This window comes from Stegastes partitus, unplaced genomic scaffold (assembly GCF_000690725.1).
Source record: "Stegastes partitus isolate 25-593 unplaced genomic scaffold, Stegastes_partitus-1.0.2 Scaffold150, whole genome shotgun sequence".
In the NCBI taxonomy this organism is placed as follows: domain Eukaryota; kingdom Metazoa; phylum Chordata; class Actinopteri; family Pomacentridae; genus Stegastes; species Stegastes partitus.
Genome location: NW_007577881.1, coordinates 100,501 through 123,168, shown reverse-complemented (window position 1 = coordinate 123,168; position 22,668 = coordinate 100,501). Strand labels below are relative to the sequence as shown.

Below are 22,668 nucleotides of genomic sequence, written 5' to 3'. Positions count from 1 at the left end.
TGAACCTATATTTAAAAATGATGATAAAAAGGAAATTAATCAGTTTTTTATTATGATAAAAAAGTTGAAATTTTCTGAAATGTATTTATGTAAATGCCCAATGTTTATTTATACCGCCTGTAGGTGGTGATTGGAGATAAAGTCGTCCTTAACCCTGTGAATGCAGGACAGCCTCTACATGCCAGCAGCCACCAGCTAGTTGACAACCCGGGGTGTAACGAGGTAAACCTGCTGCCTTACAGAGCTGTACAACACATAAGACACAACACAGATTCCACGTTTGCTTCATTAACGCAGAATGTGAAACACATGATTGAGCATTTCTTAATGTGTATGTCCTTCTGAAATGCTCACACACTTCTCTCTCTTTCAGGTTAATTCTGTGAATTGCAACACAAGTTGGAAAGTTGTTTTGTTCATGAAATGGAGTGACAACAAGGAAACAATCCTCAAAGGGGTAGGTATCCTCTTTTCTTTGTGCAATTATTTTTACTTTGCTACTTGTGACAAATTAGGTACATGAGAAAACAATAAACACGGTAAAAACTGTAACAATGAAGACATAGCATTTTATTTTAAAAAGCGTTTTTAAGTCTCTTGACTGACGTATTGACTTGCTTAAGACATTGTTCATGCATGTATGTGTGTATTTGTGTGTCATTGCAGGGTGATGTGTGTCGGTTGTTCCATGCAGAGCAAGAGAAGTTTCTAACTTGTGACGACCACAGGAAGAAGCAACATGTTTTTCTTAGAACGACCGGCCGGCAGTCTGCAACTTCTGCCACCAGCAGCAAAGCACTGTGGGAAGTGGAGGTTAGTGCAAGATGTTCTCCAGATAAAAGCTACTTTACGTTGTCTTTCATTGTCCCTTTAATACGTAGGTAACTAAATGTCTAAATTCTTTAAAAGCACCGTGCTCTAACCCTGCGGGAGTGAGAATATGATGTCATTTACATTCCTTCTGTGCAATACTTACTATTAATGCAGGTTATTTGTAATTTCTTTCCATGTCTTTTGTTATGACCAGGTGGTCCACCATGATCCATGCAGGGGAGGCGCAGGCTACTGGAACAGCCTGTTCAGGTTCAAGCATTTGGCCACAGGGTGTTATTTGGCTGCCGAGATGGGTGAGGTGTGTACCAACGTTTGTACCTTCTTATTTGATGCGGTTATCACTTTGTACCCGTGCATACTGTTAGTGTGCTTTCATGTGTTTGTGTAAAGCAGCATAACACTCTGACATGGTTGGTGTACAGGCGTGTGGTGCAGACATACATTAGTGTTGGATAGACGATGCAGGGACCACAATATGAAATTAACAGTGCTAAGGAGGATGTCTGATGTCTGTTTTCCAGGTGAATCAAGACTTTGAGGAGGAGAGTGCTGAACAGCGGTCCTCGGTGAGTAGGCCTGATCTCCTCCCCTCTGAGTGCTTTGCAACGTCATGCTGGTTTGCCCCGCTGTTATTGATCTTATCTGTTAAAATCTACTTCCTGCTCTAGGTGGTGGACTTTACACCCTTTAATTTCCAGGTACTGTCATATAATCTTTACTTGGCTGCAGCAACATAGCTTGAAAATCTGTTCTTGTCATGTCAGCGATCAGGCAGTGTTTGCTGCTTTGTCATCCAGTCTCTCCTTTGGTACTGTGAATGATTAACAAATCTTCTAATTGAGGTTGTTTGTGTGTGTGTGTGCGCTTTTATTCTAATAGCGCTACATCACCACAGGGTGTCACCATGCCATCATCTCAGCTAATGCATGTCTCAAAGGAATTCACCATTAGGTGGCAATGTTGTTAACAGTGACTCTAACAGGGATGTTGCGTGTACTTGTAGGTCACAACATTGTGCCAAACAGGTCCAACAATTTGTTGTGACTGCTGAAGCTGATTTCTCTGATTTGCACAACTGTAATCACAAATAAGAACTAATTTGCTTTCGTAGTGACCAGAAGGTTATGCTGAAAATCTGGAAACTCCTGTACCTCATTATGGTTGAAGCTTGTGAGCCCATTATATCTGTGATTTAGGTGTACTTTTTGTACCTTGCTGCAGTTTGTAGCCAGTAGTTTTCTCCTTCTTACAGCGTGTTTCATTCCTTTAGCTGGATGCAGATAATGAAGCTTTACGAGGCCGACTGCGGGCTCCACAGGAGAAAATCATGTACACTCTGGTGCCTGTTCCCGATGGTATGGATATCTCCTCTATCTTCGAGCTGGACCCTACTACTCTGAGAGGCGGGGACTCCATGGTGCCCAGGTATACAAACACAACTTTGCCTATACGCGTGTGAATAGCACTTGTACTTCTTCAGGAACTTGTGTATTTATTGTAATTCATACAATATCCAAAAATCACAGAGGTAAAATGTTTTTTACAATCCATAAACATGTTTATTCCTTTGTTTTTAACCACACATATTCAGAAAAAGACCCCACCACTGATGTACAAGCAAAATAAGAAGTGACATTTCAGACAGAGGCGATGTGAGAGACCTTTAAAGCAGAAACATCCCCTGCCCTTTAGTGGAAAAAGTAACGTTAGGAAGGGTCCAGATAGTGTGGAAATTATGTTGAATGACAAATATCTCAACATCACATTGTCCTAAGATAAAGACCACAGTGATGTCAAGGCTGCAGCCATTCAAACAGTGACAGAAGTAAACATTTGACTCATGTGCATTGTTGAAGGGGAATTTTGGAGCATCAGTGTGAGGGGAGTTTCTGACGTCATGAGTGTGTTTGGTTTTGCAATCATGGACAAGGACCAGTTTTGTTATGTCTGTGTGGCCAGTGGTACATTTTTTTTGACTAGTCACCCAGAACAGAGTTGCTACCAAGTGTTTTGCTTTGCTTGAATCACAAGTTTCCTAGGACACTGTCAGGAAGAGTGTGGAGTATTTATTTATTTGATTGTACTTTCACTTAGCAAAGAAACCACTGACACCTCTATGTGTGTGTGTGTGTGTGTGTATCAACCTAACATCATATGATGCTCTCCAAGGAAATCTGGTAAAGTCCTAATATGGAGCGAAACAGGATGTCAATCAGACACGGAGAAGACATCAGACCCAAGAAGGGAAAAAACTTTCAGTTTCAAAATGCCATTTGAGGTCCTTGTTGTGTGTTTAAGCTGCGGATGTCGTCACACAAAGCCACATCATCTGGCAGAAATGTTTTTGTCAGGAAATGCTCTTTTACTCCCAGGCATGGATTAAAATGAGTCATTCTGAATTATAGCTCCACGGTAGCAGAATCAGTAAAAATGCACAGTTTTAGTTATGACACATTATGCAACATTTCAAGGACTTATAAATGAAAGCTGAGATAAAAGATAAAAACCTTTGTCAGGATGTGTTGTCTGCTCTGAGCACCTGTATTGTCTGTATTGAGCCTCCAATTTGTTAGTTAATTCTTGTTGGCAGTGCTGTGAGACAGAGAATGAGTAGTTCTAAAATTACAGCAGTGTAATTGTCCCTGTCACTGCACATCAGATAAGAACTGAGCCTCCCCACCTTGTACAAAAGCCTCTATTGTGTCACGTCGTCAGGTGCGTGTCTGCATGATGCGGGCTGCTGCTGGTAGCACCTCCTGCTCCAACCTGAAATAACCCTGTCCCTTAAACTTTAGCCAGGGGACTAATTAATGCCAGTGAGAACCGGTACACAAAGGTAAGCCTGTTAGCTTCAGCAGGCGGTTACGTAACGCCCGCCGAGAATATGGCTACTGTCTGACAAACTACACACACGCTTACTCACGCGCACACGTGGACGCGGGCTGGATGCTTTGAGAATGAAGGACGTAGTTGGCTCAGACTTTACTATGCGTAAAGGTTTAGCGCTTAATGGAGGGGAGATGATACTGTACAGGTTACTACTGGCTAATCTGTAAGAATGCCACACACTTGGCTGAGGAAGCCACTGTGAGCAGCAGGCTCCCTACCCAGACAGCCTGTGTACATGCCGAGCGTTATCACAAGACAATGTGCAATAAATCCTATCTTTTTGATGATCTTCTGTTTTTGTTGGCACTGTTTCATAGAGGTTTCGATTTATGATGTTCGGCCTTTTAGATTGTGAGACATGCTGTGTTTGCTAAAATTGATATCTTGGCCCGAGAGTGGCTTTAGACGAAAGCTTGTGGAAAGAGTTTTGGGTGTCAAGCCTGTAATGACGCTACCTGTCTTGAACTCGAGCAGGTAATGCCTCCTTAAATTTGTCCTCTGAGTCGTTCCCCGCAAATACAGGTGGAGAATTTTCTAAAACTCCTTTTCTAAAAGCTTTTAAAAGCTATTAAAAAGTATTAAAGGACAATTTAGAGTCCTGGTCATCTTGATCAGGGCATGTCCAAGAAGTTTAACAAGTCCAAAGCAGTGTTGCTTCCTAAAGGACACTTTAATAGTGTGAGTGGCTGCCGATGGTCGTTTAGGGTTGTATGAGAGTCAAGCAATCAAACTGTTCAGATTTTCAAAGTAATATGACACCCTGTCCGTTGTCACATCCTACTGTGCTCTGTAGCTTAAATTGCAGCATCTTTTTTTCTGTATAATTTGTTCTATTTTATCATGGCGGTTCCATCTGTTACTTCCAGGAGCTCCTATGTGAGGCTAAGACACTTGTGCACCAACACATGGGTTCATAGCACCAACAACCCCATCGACAAAGAGGAGGAGAAACCTGTGATGTTACGGGTGAGTGGCTGATGGGTTGCTCAACATGTGTGGTGAAATTTCCTGAACAGTTGCACATAAATCATTAGATTTTTTTTTTTCCAGATTGGAACATCGGGAGTAAAAGAAGACAAGGAAGCTTTTGCCATTGTCCCTGTGCCTCCTGCAGAAGTGCGTGATTTAGACTTTGCTAATGATGCAAGTAAAGTGTTGGCATCCATTGCTGGCAAGCTGGAAAAAGGAACTATTACACAAAATGAAAGGAGGTATGCACAAAAATCATCTACAGATTGTTATTACATTAATACCTACTTACAGTACGCTATTCATATATATTTATTTGTGAATACGTTCACCAAAGTCTTGCAGTTGAGTTGCACTACAGGTGTTTTCCCTCATATGCACACTCTCCAGGTTTGTGACCAAGCTCTTGGAAGATCTAGTTTTCTTTGTGGTAGACATTCCCAACAGTGGGCAGGATGTTTTGGAGATCATGGTTAACAAACCCAACAGAGAAAGACAGAAACTCATGAGAGAGCAGAATATCCTTAAACAGGTAGGCCCTAAACGTCAGACACACGTTCTGCGCTCGTTTTTCAAAAGGTTTCAGTTTTTAATATCTTCTGTTGCCTTCACAGATCTTCAAACTTCTCCAAGCCCCTTTCACAGACAGCGGTGATGGTCCCATGCTGCGACTGGAGGAGCTCGGAGACCAGCGCCACGCACCGTTTAGACACATTTGTAGGCTTTGCTACAGAGTGCTCCGCCACTCTCAGCAGGATTACAGGAAGAACCAAGTGGGTTGCACATTACAGCTGCACTCTGAACTCTGAATGTTGTGGCGTTTTCTCTGCAGCAATTATCCCTTCTTTTCTTCTGTTTACAGGAATACATAGCCAAGCAGTTTCGCTTTATGCAGAAGCAGATAGGATATGACGTGTTGGCAGAGGACACAATAACAGCTCTGCTCCACAACAACCGGAAACTGCTGGAGAAACACATCACTGCTGCTGAGATAGACACATTTGTCACCCTAGTGAGGAAGAACCGGGAGCCGAGGTGAGGCTTACAGGAAGGAAGACAGGCCCTGGCCGCTGTCTTAAACCTGGCATAGAAGGAGCTGCTGTGGCCAGTCTGGGTCGGATTTGTTTGTATAACACTCCGAAGGAATGTAAATCTATGTAAATGTATTCAAATGAGTGCAGTAAGAGTATGACTGGAGCTGCTTGTGCATGACCTTGGCACTGCAGGTAATTTGCTGACATTTAGTGTGTACTTCTGTTGTGTTGAAGGCAAATGTTGTTTACAACATGTGACTCAGGTTGATGCAGAAGTCTGAATAAGGAAGGCCTTCACATTTTGAACCGTTATGGTACTGAGATAAGGAGAATGACCATTAGTAGTTCAATATATTTCTTTATTTTAACTAAATTTTCTTCTGTATTTAATCTGAAATTGAAATCTCTTAATCCGGCAGTGCCTATGAGAAATATTTATTGTACTGTCACCTGTGTTCAGGTTTCTGGACTACCTGTCGGATCTATGTGTGTCCATGAACAAATCCATCCCTGTGACGCAAGAGCTCATCTGCAACGCAGTGCTGGACTCGAGCAACGCTGACATCCTCATTGAAACCAAGTGAGCTACTCGTTTTAATTAATTATTAGAATTGGCTAAACTGAAATAAGTCACTCAGAGAAAATTTTTGTGCTGTTCAACAGGTTGGTCCTGTCAAGGTTTGAGGTTGAGGTGCCAGCAAATGGGGAGAATCCAGTGGAGGCAGAAGATGAAGAGGAGGTTTGGTTGTTCTGGAAAGACAACTGTAAAGAAATCCGGAGTAAGAGCGTCCGGGAGTTGGCTCAGGATGCAAAGGAGGGCCAGAAGGACGACCAGGAGGTGGTCAGCTACTACAGGTGGGATGTCTTTGAATGCACACATTTTCAAACAGGTTTTACATGAAGCTTTTGCCTTTGTATTTTCTGCAAACGGCAGTATTATTCATCAAGTAATATTCAAGCTTCCTAATGATTAACACTCTGTCTTTATAAATAGAAATGACTAATAATTCCAGACTCACATATTTCTTCCCAGGTGCCAGCTGAATCTCTTTGCCCGGATGTGTCTGGACCGTCAGTACCTGGCCATCAACAAGATTTCTGGTCAGCTGGATGTGGATTTGATCCTCCGCTGCATGTCTGATGAGGATTTGCCTTTTGACCTGCGAGCGTCTTTCTGCCGTCTGATGCTGCACATGCATGTGGACCGTGACCCTCAGGAGCAGGTCACGCCTGTCAAATATGCTCGTCTGTGGTCTGAGATTCCTTCGAAAATCGCTATTGATGAGTGAGTTCACATCGTTAGTACTTTAAGCTGACTTATGTAAGCGTTCTAAAGAAGCCACAGCAACTTAGATGTGATTCTCCTCTAATTATCCAGCTATGACAACGATGGAACCACTCGAGATGAGATCAAAGAGCGTTTCTGCCTCACCATGGATTTTGTGGAGAACTACCTGAGAGAGGTGGTGTCCCAGAATATTCCCTTCTCTGACAAGGAAAAAAACAAGCTTACCTTTGAGGTAATGCCTCTTTGTGTGTGATATGATGAAGATAACAGCTGAGAAGTTGTGCTGGTTTATTAAAGTCTAAATCCTGAATTGAAATCTTCTTGGTTGTAGGTCGTGAACCTGGCAAGGAACCTCATATACTTTGGTTTCTACAACTTTAGTGACCTGCTTCGGCTGACAAAGATCTTACTGAACATTTTAGACTGTGTACATGTCAGCACCATTTACCCCATCAACAAAATAGAGAAGGGAGAAGAAACCAAAGGTAAGCATCCAATCTCTTGGGCTTAATCTGCTTTGCTATATATCGGTGAATAATTTTTCATTTAGTTTGAAGCTTTTCTTTCAGGAACACATTATTTAAGGATGAATTTATCCAATGTGATACTTATTAAGGTATCATTTCTTCTGTTAGTTACTCATGTAGTACCTGCAGTTGTGTAGAGAAAAGCGCAATCACAACTAAATCTCTATAATCACAAAACACAGACATCGTTGATATGTTCTTAGCTATGTGTTGCAAAATTTTTACAAACAATTTTTAGAATTCGAGGCTACTCTTTAACTGCCTTTGCAAAACAAAGTAAGTTCATTTCACACAAATATTCCTAATTTCTGTAGATTTAAATGTTACGCTTGGTTTGTTTCTTCACGCACTGCAGCTGGCAGTAATGTGATGAAGTCCATTCATGGCGTTGGGGAGCTGATGACCCAGGTGGTGCTGCGAGGAGGCGGTTTGCTGCCCGCCACACCAACTCACGAGCCTGAGGGAGACGTGGTCAAAACTCAGACTGAACCAGAGAGAGAAGACATTATGGTCATGGACACAAAGCTGAAAGTTATTGAGATCCTGCAGGTACAACATGAGGAAACTAGTTCATGCTTGACGCCACACCCTGAGTGCATTGTGTAACTTTTTCATCTTTTCCTTTAGTTCATCTTGAATGTCCGACTAGACTACAGGATATCCTGCCTGCTCTGCATTTTTAAACGGGAGTTTGACGAGAACAACCCACAAGGAGACAGCCCTTCCAGTCAGAATGGATCCAACAACATTGCAGGTCAGATGCCAGGTATGAAACCACATGATTTGATATGAAATTAAGTTATTTGCCATTTTGTGCTTCTGACTCATCTGATGTATGTATTTCTTTAATTGTTTTAATTAACTCTAGGAAACTTTGACTTTGAGAACATTGAGGAACAGGCAGAGGGGATCTTTGGAGGAAGGTAATTAATAGATTTCTAGCATTCCCAGAGCTTTTAGTGGCTGTCAGTAACTTGAACCAGGTTGCCACTGAAACAAAGTAAAACTGAGACAAAGTGTTTTTGGTTAGTGAGGAGAACACTCCACTAGACCTGGATGACCATGGTGGTCGCACCTTCCTGAGGGTCCTGCTGCACCTGACCATGCATGACTACCCACCACTCGTGTCTGGAGCACTTCACCTGCTCTTCAGACACTTCAGCCAGAGGCAGGAAGTCCTCATGGCCTTCAAACAAGTAAAGAACTTATCACCTAATATGTTACCACATACACCTAAGATAATGCTGTAGCACCAAGTACTGACTAACTAATACATTTATGAAATTAAGCTTAAGCTACGGTAAAATGAGTTTTAGCTCACTGCTGGACCCCTACAGAGCTTCAACATAAGCCTCAACAGTAGCCTGTCTTCCACAGGTTTTAAGTGATGACCACTTTCCAGTATTCTATCATTTCAGATTTAAACATGTTTGTCAACTTAAAGTTGTCTGTGCTTTTATGTTACCTTTAAATCTTTCTTTTCTTTTGTTTTAATTTCAATGTTTTTAGTCAGATTTTCTTTCTTTGTGAGCATTTTAATGCACAATGTAAAGAATTTTGAATTGCCTCTCTGTATGAAATGTGCAATACAAATAAACTTGCCTTGCCTCATGGAAACCTCCATCCTTCACCTAAATCTAGGTCCAGCTGCTGGTGACCAGTCAGGATGTTGATAACTACAAGCAGATCAAGTCAGATCTGGACCAGCTGCGTTCTATTGTGGAGAAGTCTGAGCTGTGGGTTTACAAGAGGCAAGGAGAAGATGGGATGGATGGAGATGGACCTTCAGAGTCTGACAACAAAAAGAAGGTAAACTGAACATTTGGTGTGCTGATAAGAAGAATAGTCTGTTAAAAGGCTTATATGTTTAAAAATAGACTATATAAGATGCAAACTGATGCAATGTAAAGGACTCATTATTGCTCCTTGTTTTACAGGGAGACTCAGGTGGTTCAGATAAAAAGAAGACAGAAAGTACCAGCAGTTACAACTACAGAGTTGTGAAAGAGGTATGTAGCTGTATGGATGTTTATTTTTATTTTCATATTCGGGACTTGGTGCTTGTTATAGAAATCCTTCCTCTGTATGTGTTCAGATCCTGCTGCGCCTCAGTAAACTGTGCGTTCAGGAGGGAAGCTCAGGGAAGAAGAGCAAGAAACAGCAGCAGAGGCTGCTGAGGAACATGGGAGCTCACAGTGTGGTGCTGGAGCTACTCCAGATCCCCTATGAGAAGGTGCAACACTCAAACTGAATATCATATGGCTTGTATAATAACTAGGAAGCCTTAAAGATGTCTATAGATGTTACGTGTCTGCAGTTCACCATTGTAATATAAATACCTGCATTATGTGTCCCAGGGTGAAGATGTTCGAATGCAGGAGATCATGAAATTGGCTCATGAGTTTCTGCAGAATTTCTGTGCAGGGAACCAGCAGAACCAGGCTCTCCTCCACAAACATATCAACTTATTCCTTAACCCAGGGGTGAGTGTCTCAGGCAGCTCCTAGTTACCTCAAGGGACTGATTTGTACAATTCAAGAGTTGAATTTCCAAAATAACATTTATGGAGAAAATAAACCTGGCCTTCTTTTCCTCTCTGTCAGATCTTGGAGGCCATCACCATGCAGCACATCTTCATGAATAACTTTCAGCTGTGCAGTGAGATCAACGAACGTGTAGTTCAGCACTTTGTCCACTGTACTGAGACGCATGGTCGACATGTTCAGTATCTCAAGTTTCTACAGACCATTGTCAAGGCTGAGAACAAGTTCATCAAGAAGTGTCAGGACATCGTCATGGCAGAGGTCTGTTCTGTGAGCTTTAATTAAATTAGTACCAAAATACAGAGGAGACAGTTATTCCAGGAAGTGGTGATACTGTAGGTACACTGTACTTTCCACTCTCTCCCACTTAGCTGGTCAACTCGGGCGAGGACGTCCTGGTCTTCTACAACGATCGTGCCTCCTTCCAGACCCTCGTCCAGATGATGCGTTCAGAGCGCGATCGCATGGATGAAAACAGCCCTCTGATGTACCACATCCACCTGGTGGAGCTGCTGGCCGTCTGCACCGAGGGAAAGAACGTCTACACCGAGATAAAGTGTAACTCGCTGTTACCCCTGGATGACATCGTGCGGGTCGTCACCCATGAAGACTGTATTCCTGAGGTGTGGATGAGCTTTTTTTTTTCATGTATTTTAATGTGAAGTGTGTTCAGTTTTTGTGTTCTAAAACAAAGTGAAGTGAAACATTTCAAATGAGCTGAAAGTGCAACCTGCATCTATCTTTTAGATAAATTTAAAAAAAATTCCTGCCTGACACATTCTTTAGAAAGGGGAACTTAAGAACAACACACAACATTGTAGACCCTGGAGGAGCTCTGTACTGGATGACCTTGTAGTTTCACTTGTTAAGATAATCCCTTTTCACTTTCACTTATTCACAGGATTGGACATAAATGCATTAAAACTGCAATGATAACCAGTCCACCTCTGGTAAATGTGCCTTATTGAGTTTATGTATTTGGATCCTGACAGGTGAAGGTTGCCTATATCAACTTCCTAAACCACTGTTATGTGGACACAGAGGTGGAGATGAAGGAGATTTATACGTCCAATCACATGTGGAAGCTGTTTGAGAACTTCCTGGTGGACATTTGTAGGGTAAGCCACAACACATCCAACACTGTCATCAATTGAAGGCAAATGCTCTTCTGCTTTACAGTGGGTCATGCATTCGGGCGATTTTGTTGACCCCAGCATGCATTACCTGTCGACCCCAGCACGCAGGAAGTGTGATCCGGTGGCTGTGCATCATGCTAATGTTGTCTTTGTCCTTCTTTAGGTGTGCAACAACACCAGCGACAGGAAGCATGCAGACACCATGCTGGAGCGTTATGTAACCGAGACAGTCATGAGCATTGTCACATGTTTCTTCAGCTCTCCTTTCTCTGACCAGAGCACAAGTCTGCAGGTAATGATGACTAGCGTATGAAATACATATTACAAGCAGGTTTGCAATCTCGATTTCTTTGTATAGCTTAGAAATCATGTGTTTTTTCAAGTTAGTCAGTTTAAAAGAAAGGAAAACTCCTCACATCTGTATACACATATACACTATAAAATATGACATTCTTCCCTTTGCATAGATGGCTCGTCATATGTATGTAAGTAATAGTAACTTTCTCCCCCTAAATTTTGTTTTCCAAGCTTTGGTTGTGTTCCTTATCAACAGGCTCCGAATGTTGAGAAGTATTCTCTGTGTGGGTTGTCACATTTTCATAGCTTAGTCAGCACACAGACTCTGTTCTTCCCAGATCTGTGGGTGTGTTGCACAAGGTTTTTGCTGGGACATGGTGCAGATGATGCACTGATGCAATGTGGTCACTGTTTCGTAGACCTTGTTGTCGCCGTGTCTCGTCGCCCACGAGTTTCCCAATAAATCATGACCACTACCCTCAATAGATTTCCAAACCCTTCGTGCAGTTACTCTGTGGATTTGCATTGCATACAGCTGTCCACTTGATACCCTGCTATCTGTTTTGTGGATCTGTTTTTGTTTTAAATTGGCTCCAGTAGAAGTTTTCTTTTTTGTAATCGTTTGCACTTTCTGAAAACAATGCTTGCTGAGGTTTACCGATACATGGTGATGCCGCGACCCTTTCCTTTTTCTCTTGAAACAGGCAACCATTCTCGGAAAGATAACTGAGGTATTTATTGTACGTCAGGCCTGTGGTCATGTAGAAGTCAGCCGTACTCGCTGTTAAACACTGGTTTGATGCGTGGTATTGGGAGTGCATCTGATGATTAACAGCTGGCTTGCTAGGCCTGAAGCTGTTAACCCTTCAACAGTAGATGCCATAGTATCCTCTCATTGTCATGTGCACCACAAATGAATCCCACCTAGTCATGGAGCACTTTAGTGAGACTGTTGGTTGTTGAATATTAATTCCCAGTTTTCCAGCTCCATCTTATAAAGCATGTGTAATCCTTTTCGCCTTTACCCTCTTCATTAAGCTTTTCTCTTTAATTTTCTTTTCACTGTCTTACAGACTCGTCAGCCAGTTTTTGTCCAGCTGCTTCAGGGAGTGTTCAGGGTATACCACTGTAACTGGCTTAACCCTGTTCAGAAGGCGTCAGTAGAGGCTTGCATTAAAGTCCTCTCAGACGTGGGTAAGATACTGAACTGGCTAACACCAATTTCTGTTTTCAATATTAGAAAGGACAAGTGTTATATCTACTGCTTCTGTCTAGCTAAGAGCAGAGCAATCGCCATCCCTGTGGACCTGGACAGTCAGGTGAACAACTTGTTTGTCAAGTCCAACAATGTGGTGCAGAAGAGCATCCTCAACTGGAGACTGTCTGCGAAGAACACCTCCAGACGAGACTCCGGCTTGACTACCTCAAAAGACTACAGAAACATCATTGAGAGGCTACAGGTCAGTATAGCACAGTCAGTTGGGAAAAGCAACAAAGACTAGCAAACCAAATGCAGGTTTAAAAAGAAGAAGAAAAAAAACTGGTTGAAAGGCAGCTGCAAATGTTAATTTTAAATTTCTCTCAGTCAAATGGTTTATTTTATATCTATGTATTGTAATTCTCTGTCACCTGTGTGCATAAAGAACTCCAGTTTATGGTGGAGAACAGAAGGCGGTAATGGATTTTATAATGTCCATAAACCACACATCTGATGGCAGTGCAGAGTGGTGCAGAACATCCATTTCTGTCAGTGGTGGTAAGACCATGTGCCATCGTCATTCTGACAAAGAGAAACCAAACACCCTAAACTGGAAAATGTGCAGCGACACAAAAGCAGTTTTTGTTGTTTTTTGACCAGTTACTTAGACAAATGAGCGACTTCTGGCCATGTGTTTTTACTAAATGTTTAGTAACCACTACGTCGTTTACAGAATAATTGGTGTTTGATTCTTGATTCTGCATCCTGCTGCCCCCACCATGATGCCTCCTGTTACAAAAGGATAATAAATTCTAATAACTTGTTTAACTATAAATTAAATTGTATAATTCATCCCACTCTTACCCAACCGGTTGAGGCAGATGGCCGTCCCTCCCTGAGCCTGGTTCTGTCGGAGGTTTTTTTTCCCCTGTGGGGGTTTTCGGTTCCTTCCCACTGTTGCGGACTGCTGAAGCTTATAGGGAATCCAAATGTTTTGGATTGTTGGGTGTTTCTGTCTCTGCCTTTGTGAAGCGCTATGAGATGACTTGTTGTTGTAAATATGCGCTATAAAAATAAAATTGAATTGATTGGAATTAGAAGCACTTTAAAAAAAATCAAATTTTCTTGAAGTCAAATGAATTTGTAAAAGTCTAATTGTATTAGTAGCGGTAGGGTTCGACAGTGTTCCTCGTAATACTTTCTCCTAATGTATGTGAATGGGTTGGCATGCTTTTTCTCCTTGGCTAGCTCATTTGGTCTAATTATCCTATTTTCTGTTAAAAGAAGGCTATTTAAACCTAAAAAGGCAATCAAAGCAATACAATTACAGTTTCTCTGTTTCTGATGGGTCGTTTTTTAAATTCTTTACCACATTTTTTTTACATGTCAGGCAGCTAGAGAACAGTAGTACATCTCCAACTTCAATCTGGGCTCGCTGCGGAAGAAAACGCACTCACAGAAATCTCAGTCTACGATTGCATCTATGTGAATCTGCCATGAGAAAACTTAGGGGTCATTAACTGTTGGCGATATGCCAAGAATGACTTCATGCTTTTGGTAACTGTGGTAAACAAAATACTGTAGAAGTGGTGTCGAATCTAAAAAAAAAAACAGCCAAAGCTGCTACACCCTATTTTCTTGTAAAGTGTGACTCAGTATTCGCAGGAAGCCTGAAAATTAACCAACACAGCTGGTTCAGCTCAGCTCTTATCTCTACTTACACGTGACACCGTCAGGGTCTGACTGACAACTTCATCCTGTCATTGAGTAAACAAACATTTCCAAATATTAGACCAACCGACGGTAATACTGGCATAGATTTGCAAGGTTGTTTTGGTCACTGACCCGTTCCCAGATTCAGATTAATGTGGTTCTCAAAATGGTTTCCTGCCCATTTCTTTTTTTTTTTTTTTGGGGCCTTTATTTCGGGAATAGAAAGTCTCAGCCTGCAAGATTCAACACTCAACATTTGTATTCTGTTGTGTTTTTTCACCTCTTAAGAGCCTCTTTTGTTCTGCCACTCACTAGACGGCCCACACAGTTCTATAAAAACCACCAGACTGGCAGTCTTCACGTTGCTACTTCACTTATTTGCATTTTTTCACACTAATCATCAGCAGATGTGACGGGAAGTTCATACAGCAAGACAGCGTGGTGTTGCATCATACGTATAGTTTAATTTGGTTAAAGTGTCTCATGCACTGCCTTTGGTTTTTCTGACATGAATCCCATAAAGCAGCCGTTACAATATTTTGAGAGCTGGACATCGTTGATGATAGAATGTGGAAGCATGTACAGTAGATTATGATAAATATAGGTTAGGAGTAATCGTTTAATAGTCTAGCTAATCTGACACGGTAAACTCTCCGAAGTCTTAGTTACTATAATAAAGGTACTAAACTTTATCTGTAAAAATCTGTTCTTTGTCACGTCCTACATTACAGTGAATTCAATCATGGTTCAACTCGTTTGTTATTATAAAATACAGTAAGTCTGTAAACTCCTCTCTGCTTTCACCACGTTGCTCTTTAGGACATAGTGTCTGCGCTGGAGGACCGTCTGAGGCCACTGGTCCAAGCTGAGCTCTCTGTGCTGGTGGATGTCCTGCATCGTCCGGAGCTGCTTTTCCCTGAGAACACAGACGCTCGCAAAAAATGCGAAAGCGGAGGATTCATATCAAGGTGAGTCTGAACTTGCACCTACCAAGGCCACTGGTGGGTTAGGGACTTTCCTGAACACATAAATACTTTGCGCTTTTGGCAGCCTTTACCCCTCAATGACCCAGGGAAAAATACATGCACCGAGAAACATTTATTTATATTTACATTTAATGCTATATTGTGCCTGGTGTGAGCTCAGGCTGGATTACTGATAATCTGGCGGGACACAGAGACGTTGTTAATGCAGGGATTAGTTTACAATTTAAAGCCGTCACTGTGGAGTACAATAGCAGCACGTAAAGCATCCACAATGGTGTGTTGGAGCAATTGTCCTAATTCAATGCTGAATAAAACCCCCCCTCAACTTCCAATCCTATTGTTTTGGACTTCATCACAGTATCATGAAAATCAGCCAAAATACTTTTACCACAGGACTTGAGGTGTATTCAGCTGTGTAGGTAGGAAGGCTTGAGAACTGCAGCTTTCATCAGTTCATATGTGTGTGTACTCACTTTTTTCCCCCCTCTTCCTTCCTTTTTTTTCTCTTCGACCAGATTGATCAAACACACCAAGCAGTTGCTGGAGGAGAATGAAGAGCGCCTGTGCATCAAAGTGCTGCAGACACTGAGGGAAATGATGACAAAAGACAGGGGCTATGGGGAGAAGGTATGTTGCTTTTGTGTTCCAGTTTCTCGTCATCTTTTTTGTAGCTGCGCCCTAAGATTCACCCACACATGAGTTGAGACGAGTTAAAACACTTTTCTGACATCTCAGGATATACTGTTCCTGTCCCACTGCACCAAACTTACTGGAAGACAAAAGATCAGAAATACAAAAAAAAAGGCAGACTCGGTTTCCTCTGGAGCCTGTATAGCACACTCAAAGGAAATGATCCGCATGTTTGTCATCAAGTCTCTCTTTGTGAAATGAGCAGTTTGTGAATACTCACCGTTTTGTCTGGTTTTAATGGTTTTGTAGGGTATCGGATACTCCTGGACAGAAAAAGTAGATTCCCTCATTGCTTTCTTCCCACAATACTTTAGCAAGCAACACATCTAAAAGATTAACACTATTAACAACATGCATCATCCGTCACTCATTTTACACACCATTCATTAGCTGCTAACGGTCTGTTGAACTAATTTCTAATCGGTCGTGTCACCTCCGTCAGCGTGCTTTCCTGTTAAACGCTTTAGCACTCTGGATTCACAGATCCAAACCAAGGCTAAAAGACGAAAGGAAAGCGGTTTCATTTTTGATTCATAGGTTGGCAGCGTGCTTTAAAGTTTCCTTGTGGAGTTTGTAGGACTGTTTTTGCAAGCACTTGGCAGTGACCAGGTGTTTCATGCACAAGGAAGCAGCTACATGTAGATTATAGAACTCAAAGCTCTATCTACAAATAACATGTATGACCGATACTGCTGCAGAAACCCTCGTTCAGGTATGCAATTGATCACAGTGTTGACAGGTGGAAAGCTAGTGAGGGCTCATGTCCTTATCATTGCACTTGTAGCTCCTGCAGCTGTGGAAATAGGCGGGTGTAACAGGAAAAAAAAAAGCCTTTTTAATTGGACTCCAGTTGTTAATTGTGAGGCACTTTAGCAGATAAATAAATATTATCCACACGTGGTCAGTTTACAACCAGGACACTTAGTTTCTCTTCTGCCTTGTAGGCTAAAATGCGGACTGATAAGAAAGGAAAAGCACTTCTCACTTCAATTATAGAGGTAGAATATTTCAGAACAATTCAGTCAGTATACAGTCAATATAGTATAAAGTCCAATTCATTCACTATGAGAGCAAAAAGGTGTCAACTCAGTTCACTCTAAAATGAGTTTCACTCTCTGTCTTTGTGATTACAGAAGTTCAGAACAGGTTGTGAACTTTGTGCAGGTTGACGGCTGTTTTTATCTTTATGTATATTCCCTAAAAAAAGACTTCACCTGCGTGGATTATGCATGTTTTATCCTTTAACAGCATCAAACCACAATTAATGTCTTTTTTTAAATTTATTTACACTTATCAGCTGGATTGTCTGTTTTTTTTTTTTTAAAGAAGTCACATGAGAAGTTTAAAATGAATTAATTTGTGTGGTTTTTTTTCTTTTTGGTTAAACGTGTGTTGAGGCTCCAGTCACTGAAAGGACACAAGTGACAAAAGGCGCTATTGAAGAAGGCCATAAAGATAAGATTTGTACGGTTCCACGGCTGAGATATTAGTCTGTGTATTTTACGACTTTTGTTTCAGCTTCAGGCAAATAGAAACTCTCTGATCGCACACTGTTCACTCACAGAAGGTCTCAGCTAATGTTTGCCAGAAGCCATTAATAGAAATGTGCAAAACTAAAAAAAAAATCCCTTAAACATTAACTCGTCTCCGTTGATCCGACGAGCTTAATATCATCAGTGCTTCAATGTTCTGAAACAATGAAACATGATGGTGTGTTTCTACTACTATGCCTTTGTTCTGTTTTTGAGCTTTAACATTCTGTCCTTCTGCTGTTTTTTTTTTTTCCACTAACTTGCTGCGTGTGTGAGAGTCGAGCTTTACGTTTGCACACTTGACATGACGGAGCTTTAACTCACTAATCTGCCTCTACTAACTCTCTGCTCCCTATACTTCTTCTCTTGCAGCTGATTGCCTTTGATGATGAAATGGATGTGGCTGAGGTTGATCATTTTACTTACTACTGTGATGTCCATTTGAGTCGTCTCCCACTAACAGCGTAGATGTGCTTGTGCTCCAAGTAGACCTTCTAGTAGCAAAATCCCATCTGTGTCAGCAGCTTAATCCATGCCATGTGCCCGTTAAGAGATCTCCATGCAAAAAAAATGTAGCATACTGCTAACATGTCTCGCTCACATTTTGCAATATGCTTGTATGTTGTGCCTGTACATGTTTGTGTATTTACTGTGTTGGAGTATAAACTAAAAGGGTTCATTTCTTAATTGAGAGTAGGTGATTTTAGGCTTGTTAATGTTACTGCTTTTTATTAGTTCCATTTGGCAGTTGCACAACCTGACAGCAATTTTAGGCAGCTGAAGCCTCTGAACACTATTTGTGTAGGTCCCTAGAGTTTCAAAGGGGGACGAAGGGGCATTTTTAAATTTGTTTTTCCAAAACTCTAATATGTATTTTTCATGCAATACCAACCAAATTGAATCGTTTCTCTTTTAAAATTCATTCTCAGTTGTCTAATTTTCTATATTCTGGCTGACTTGATCAGAATCATATGTAAACAGATACAGATTAATGAAACTGCATGAGGAGAAAACAATAGGGGGGCTGTGAATGAGGAGGCTGTGTACACTGAATGACCAGCAAAACAGAATTTAAATTGTTGTTTCTCCTTGAGTAATGCTCATTTTTAACGCTTTAAACCTGGATGCTGTGGCATTGGAGTGCATTTTTATGTTTCTAATAATTTGCTAAATATTTGTAAAATCTCTGCAGACGAATGGCCCAAGAGCTACATAAGATTTAGACCCGTCTGACGCAGGGCTACACAATAATATTAGCATCGACGTCTGAATGTTCACATGGCCAATAGTCACAGTAAAGGCGATTTTGTGATTTAGCAAATTACGTCAAACTCATCATGCTGCAACTTTTTTTCCTGCCTAATACAAAAAACCTAGATTTAGGGATTCTCATTTCTTCTCATTTCTCAACTTTATTTAAGAGACAGTTTGTTGACATACAGAAACAGCAAAACGAGCAAGAAAGAGGACAGAAACACTCAAAAGGAAGATTTGGTTGCAAAAAGAAACACATCGGTTAGAAATAGGGATACACGATATATCGGCGACCACATCGGTATCGGCCGATATTGTTTTTTCCCCATATATCGTTATTGGTCCGATGAACAAATTTCGCAATGTGAAAAAACTGATGATTGTCTAACATCAGTGCCGTCGTCTCTACATTTCATATTGCTGCTATTTCACAGATGTTTTTAATTAAATGGTCCTGGACTTGACTGTTAAATATGTTTAAATATGTTTTACTTCTGTTATGTAAAAAAGAAGACTATGTGGTCTAATTTGGGTTTCTTTTGAATAGTTTTCACATTCTCACACTGCTTACTCATTTTTTGATGTGAACAAAAACTGAATATCAACATCGATAATATCGGTTATCGGCGATATCAGAAATCTTAATATCGGACATCAGTATCGGCCAGAAATTTTAATATCGTGCATCACTAGTTAGAAATATTTTATCTACAGAAAAGATGTTGACCGAAAGCAGCTATTCTGTCCTCTTGTTGCCAATACACAATGCTACACAGCTAATTTGTTTGACCATTTAAATCAGCATTACAAAACCACTGTGAATGCAGTTGTTGAAGTCATCTGGGGAACATTCCTGTATTTTTAACATGCCGCAATATAAATTGCAGAAAAACAATTTTCCAGTGTCATGCAGCCCTAGTTGTACGTATATATTTCTAATATTATATTGGATTTTTGAACATATATTTATTCATTTTCTGTATTTATTTATATTGCCACTTGCACTATTTATGTAAAATTTTATTTCCAAAAATGATGAGCCAAAAATCTTTCCAACATTGCGTTTCTATCCAAAAGTAGTTTGATTTTTATGGTCAGAGTTGTCAGAGTAATCTGTGTCTCCCCAGTGCAGTGCAGCAGTGGTCCTGTTACACAACTAAGCAGGCTTCATAAAAGCTGCACACGGGGACGCGGTATTTATTAAGGTTATTGTGTTACATCGCGTTACATCATAGAGCTGTTTCTGTGTTTCCGGTCACTCAGTCTGCATGCCCTCTAATGATGGATGGTGTGAGAGAGCATATTTGTCCTCTAAGCCCTTTGCCACCATTAGAGCAGGTGTGAGTATATATAGCCGGGGATACTCCATCTAACAGACTCGTAACACGGTGGTTGAACCGTGTGCGACGGTCCTGACCTGTGGCCTTTAAAGAAGTGGATAAAGCAGGCTTCTCCTTTCTGTTTGCGGTTGAGAGTCACAGGGATTCTAAGTGTCCCTGCAGTTACGTCTGTTTCAAACGTCTCTACTGGCTAATGTATATATAACTCTATGGTTTGTGAGAAGTTTTGTTTAGGAAGCTTACCGGTAATGTGTTCTTTGTATGTTCTGGAGGATTTTTCTAACAACTTCTGTTTGATTTTGTCTGAGATTTCACATCCATAGGTCTAAATACCTTTCAACCTCCCCGGATCGTTAACAGTCAAGAAGTCCATGCTTTTGTTTCCTTTTCTCATGATCTGTTACGGCTTTCTTTATTCATACCAGATGTCTGTCCACCCACCTGTAGCTGTCTGAACTTAGCTGCTGATCTTTTGACCATTTCTAGAAGACAAGAACACATTATCCTCTCTCTCTCGTCTCTCATCTCAGCCGCTTGTGACTTTTGCAATGAATTTTGAGACTTTATTGACACGTTTAAAGGCACCGTGTGGTTTGGCTTCCTGATGTGCCAAAGCACAGGATGAAATTTATCTTCTGGTTGTTTCAGTAACTCATGTTGGTACCAGTGTAACTGAGACTCATCAGTCTGGGTCAATATTCATTATGAAGGAAGTTTTAAAACTTGTTTGTCTAGAATATTGTTCATAGCTTGATCAGATCGTGGCATTTTTACTTTTTTAGACTTTGCTTTTGCTTTTATTGTCTAATTTTTTTGTTGTTTTTGTATATTTTTAACTCTTGAAACCATTTTTATTGTTAAGCAACAACTTTATTTAGAAATGTATTATAGAAATTCTTGTTAAAAAAAAAAAAAAAGATTGGACAAAACATTTCTAACTCATGGCTCAACTTATTTTCATAAAACCATATCACAAGGTCTTATCAGGACGTGTCATCCGTTTGTTCAATAGTCTCATGACCTTTCTGCAGCACCGAACGGTCTGGCTGCACCTCGTTGTCATTTTCTCTTGAGGCAAAAAAAACCCAACACCCTGGCTTGTTTGTATTTCTTTAAACCAATCAGTCGACTTGGGTGGTGCTCAGCCCAGGATGCAGTGATGGTGTGCCCTCAATGTAGTAATGAAGGCAATGTTTCGGTGCAATATTTGCACACGAGGAGGCGAACACTGTCATTAAAACAGCTCATTCACTGAAACATAACTTAAAGTTTTACTTTACTTGTTGCTCAGAGCAAAAAGGATTTTGAAAGAAGTAAAATGTAGACAGGAGAAGGGGAGAAGAACACCTCAATAAATGTGCTTCCAATAGCAAGCTTTTACCCACAATTTACATCTGGTGAGTCAGACTATGTTATTGGTAAACATTCATATCCAGGTTAAGTCAAAGGTTTATTTTTCAAAAAAGGGAAAACTTAGTGTCCATTTATTACCTTGTTTCTGGAGCTTTTCTATTGATAACAGTGAGTTCAGATATCAACAGATTTATCGCTGTGGGAACTTTAAAAAGTGGGAAGTTGACCATGTCATGGGATTACAGATTAATATTTTTTTTCCCACTAAGTAGCTTCTCTCAAAGTCACTAAGTTGATCAAAACTGAAAGCGTCGTTGTGAGAGTAGAAGAATCTGTGCCAGCAGAAAAATAACAGTGAGCGGGGAAAAACAGGCCAGTGGTACAGCAGTCACCTAATCAACAATGTGGTGAGTGCAGGGGAAGTGAATAAGATGTTAGGCGGGGAAATGGAGAAATTGTCGGAAAGGGTCTTTCCAGAGTTACCAGGAAGCTTCATGCTCTCAGTTTCTCTGTTGTGTCTCTGTCTTGTTGTCCCTCTTTCCCTCCCTCCTCATGCACGCCGCTTGGTACTGAAGCGATGGAAATCCCCGGCTTCCACAAAAACGAGGCTGTTCTCACAGAGCAGCACTTTGTCTCGTCAACTCCTCCCTTATGCAGTATCTTAAGAATGTACACATACTCCCTCACCCGGCAGCACATGCTGCGTGTCACTCATTCATGCACACACTCGCATTAGCAAACGGCGTGCAGCGCCCCGGCCCGAGGCGGGCAGCACGTCTGTGGACATTCAGACGGATGGCAGGAAGATCAGGCGGGCCAAAACCCCAACTTCCCCTCTGCAGCGGGAAGATAAACTGCCATTATAGCTGTTATGTAACCCAAGTGTTTAGCCTGCTGCTGCTCCCTGACCTACCACAACACCCCTCTAACAAAACACCCACCCAAAGATCTCTAGGAATGAGCGCAGCTGTCAGTTTCACTACTGTCTGACAGACTCCATCGGGCTTCTTGTTGCTGCATGCCCGGTCTGTGGGCTGGATTTTGCATATCCAGTGAGGGTGATGAGAGAGCGGGATAAAGTGGAA

At 41.2% G+C, this 22,668-nt stretch overlaps 1 protein-coding gene across 1 annotated transcript in view; it reads left to right on the top strand.

Moving 5' to 3' along the window:
- LOC103355429 (inositol 1,4,5-trisphosphate receptor type 1-like) overlaps positions 1-22,668 on the top strand; it is a 91,926-nt gene that overhangs the window by 20,312 nt on the left and 48,946 nt on the right. Inside the window, exons 7-38 of the mRNA XM_008279225.1 lie at positions 124-222; positions 374-457; positions 667-813; positions 1,028-1,132; positions 1,356-1,400; positions 2,105-2,259; positions 4,590-4,689; positions 4,774-4,934; positions 5,083-5,224; positions 5,307-5,465; positions 5,555-5,727; positions 6,187-6,306; positions 6,390-6,581; positions 6,760-7,011; positions 7,105-7,246; positions 7,346-7,499; positions 7,897-8,090; positions 8,169-8,307; positions 8,410-8,464; positions 8,572-8,737; positions 9,183-9,350; positions 9,479-9,550; positions 9,637-9,774; positions 9,899-10,024; positions 10,145-10,345; positions 10,456-10,707; positions 11,077-11,202; positions 11,384-11,512; positions 12,591-12,711; positions 12,793-12,977; positions 15,248-15,396; positions 15,930-16,041. Of these exons, the coding sequence (XP_008277447.1) occupies positions 124-222; positions 374-457; positions 667-813; positions 1,028-1,132; positions 1,356-1,400; positions 2,105-2,259; positions 4,590-4,689; positions 4,774-4,934; positions 5,083-5,224; positions 5,307-5,465; positions 5,555-5,727; positions 6,187-6,306; positions 6,390-6,581; positions 6,760-7,011; positions 7,105-7,246; positions 7,346-7,499; positions 7,897-8,090; positions 8,169-8,307; positions 8,410-8,464; positions 8,572-8,737; positions 9,183-9,350; positions 9,479-9,550; positions 9,637-9,774; positions 9,899-10,024; positions 10,145-10,345; positions 10,456-10,707; positions 11,077-11,202; positions 11,384-11,512; positions 12,591-12,711; positions 12,793-12,977; positions 15,248-15,396; positions 15,930-16,041 (4,563 nt within the window). The remainder of the gene's footprint in view (positions 1-123; positions 223-373; positions 458-666; positions 814-1,027; positions 1,133-1,355; positions 1,401-2,104; positions 2,260-4,589; positions 4,690-4,773; positions 4,935-5,082; positions 5,225-5,306; positions 5,466-5,554; positions 5,728-6,186; positions 6,307-6,389; positions 6,582-6,759; positions 7,012-7,104; positions 7,247-7,345; positions 7,500-7,896; positions 8,091-8,168; positions 8,308-8,409; positions 8,465-8,571; positions 8,738-9,182; positions 9,351-9,478; positions 9,551-9,636; positions 9,775-9,898; positions 10,025-10,144; positions 10,346-10,455; positions 10,708-11,076; positions 11,203-11,383; positions 11,513-12,590; positions 12,712-12,792; positions 12,978-15,247; positions 15,397-15,929; positions 16,042-22,668) is intronic.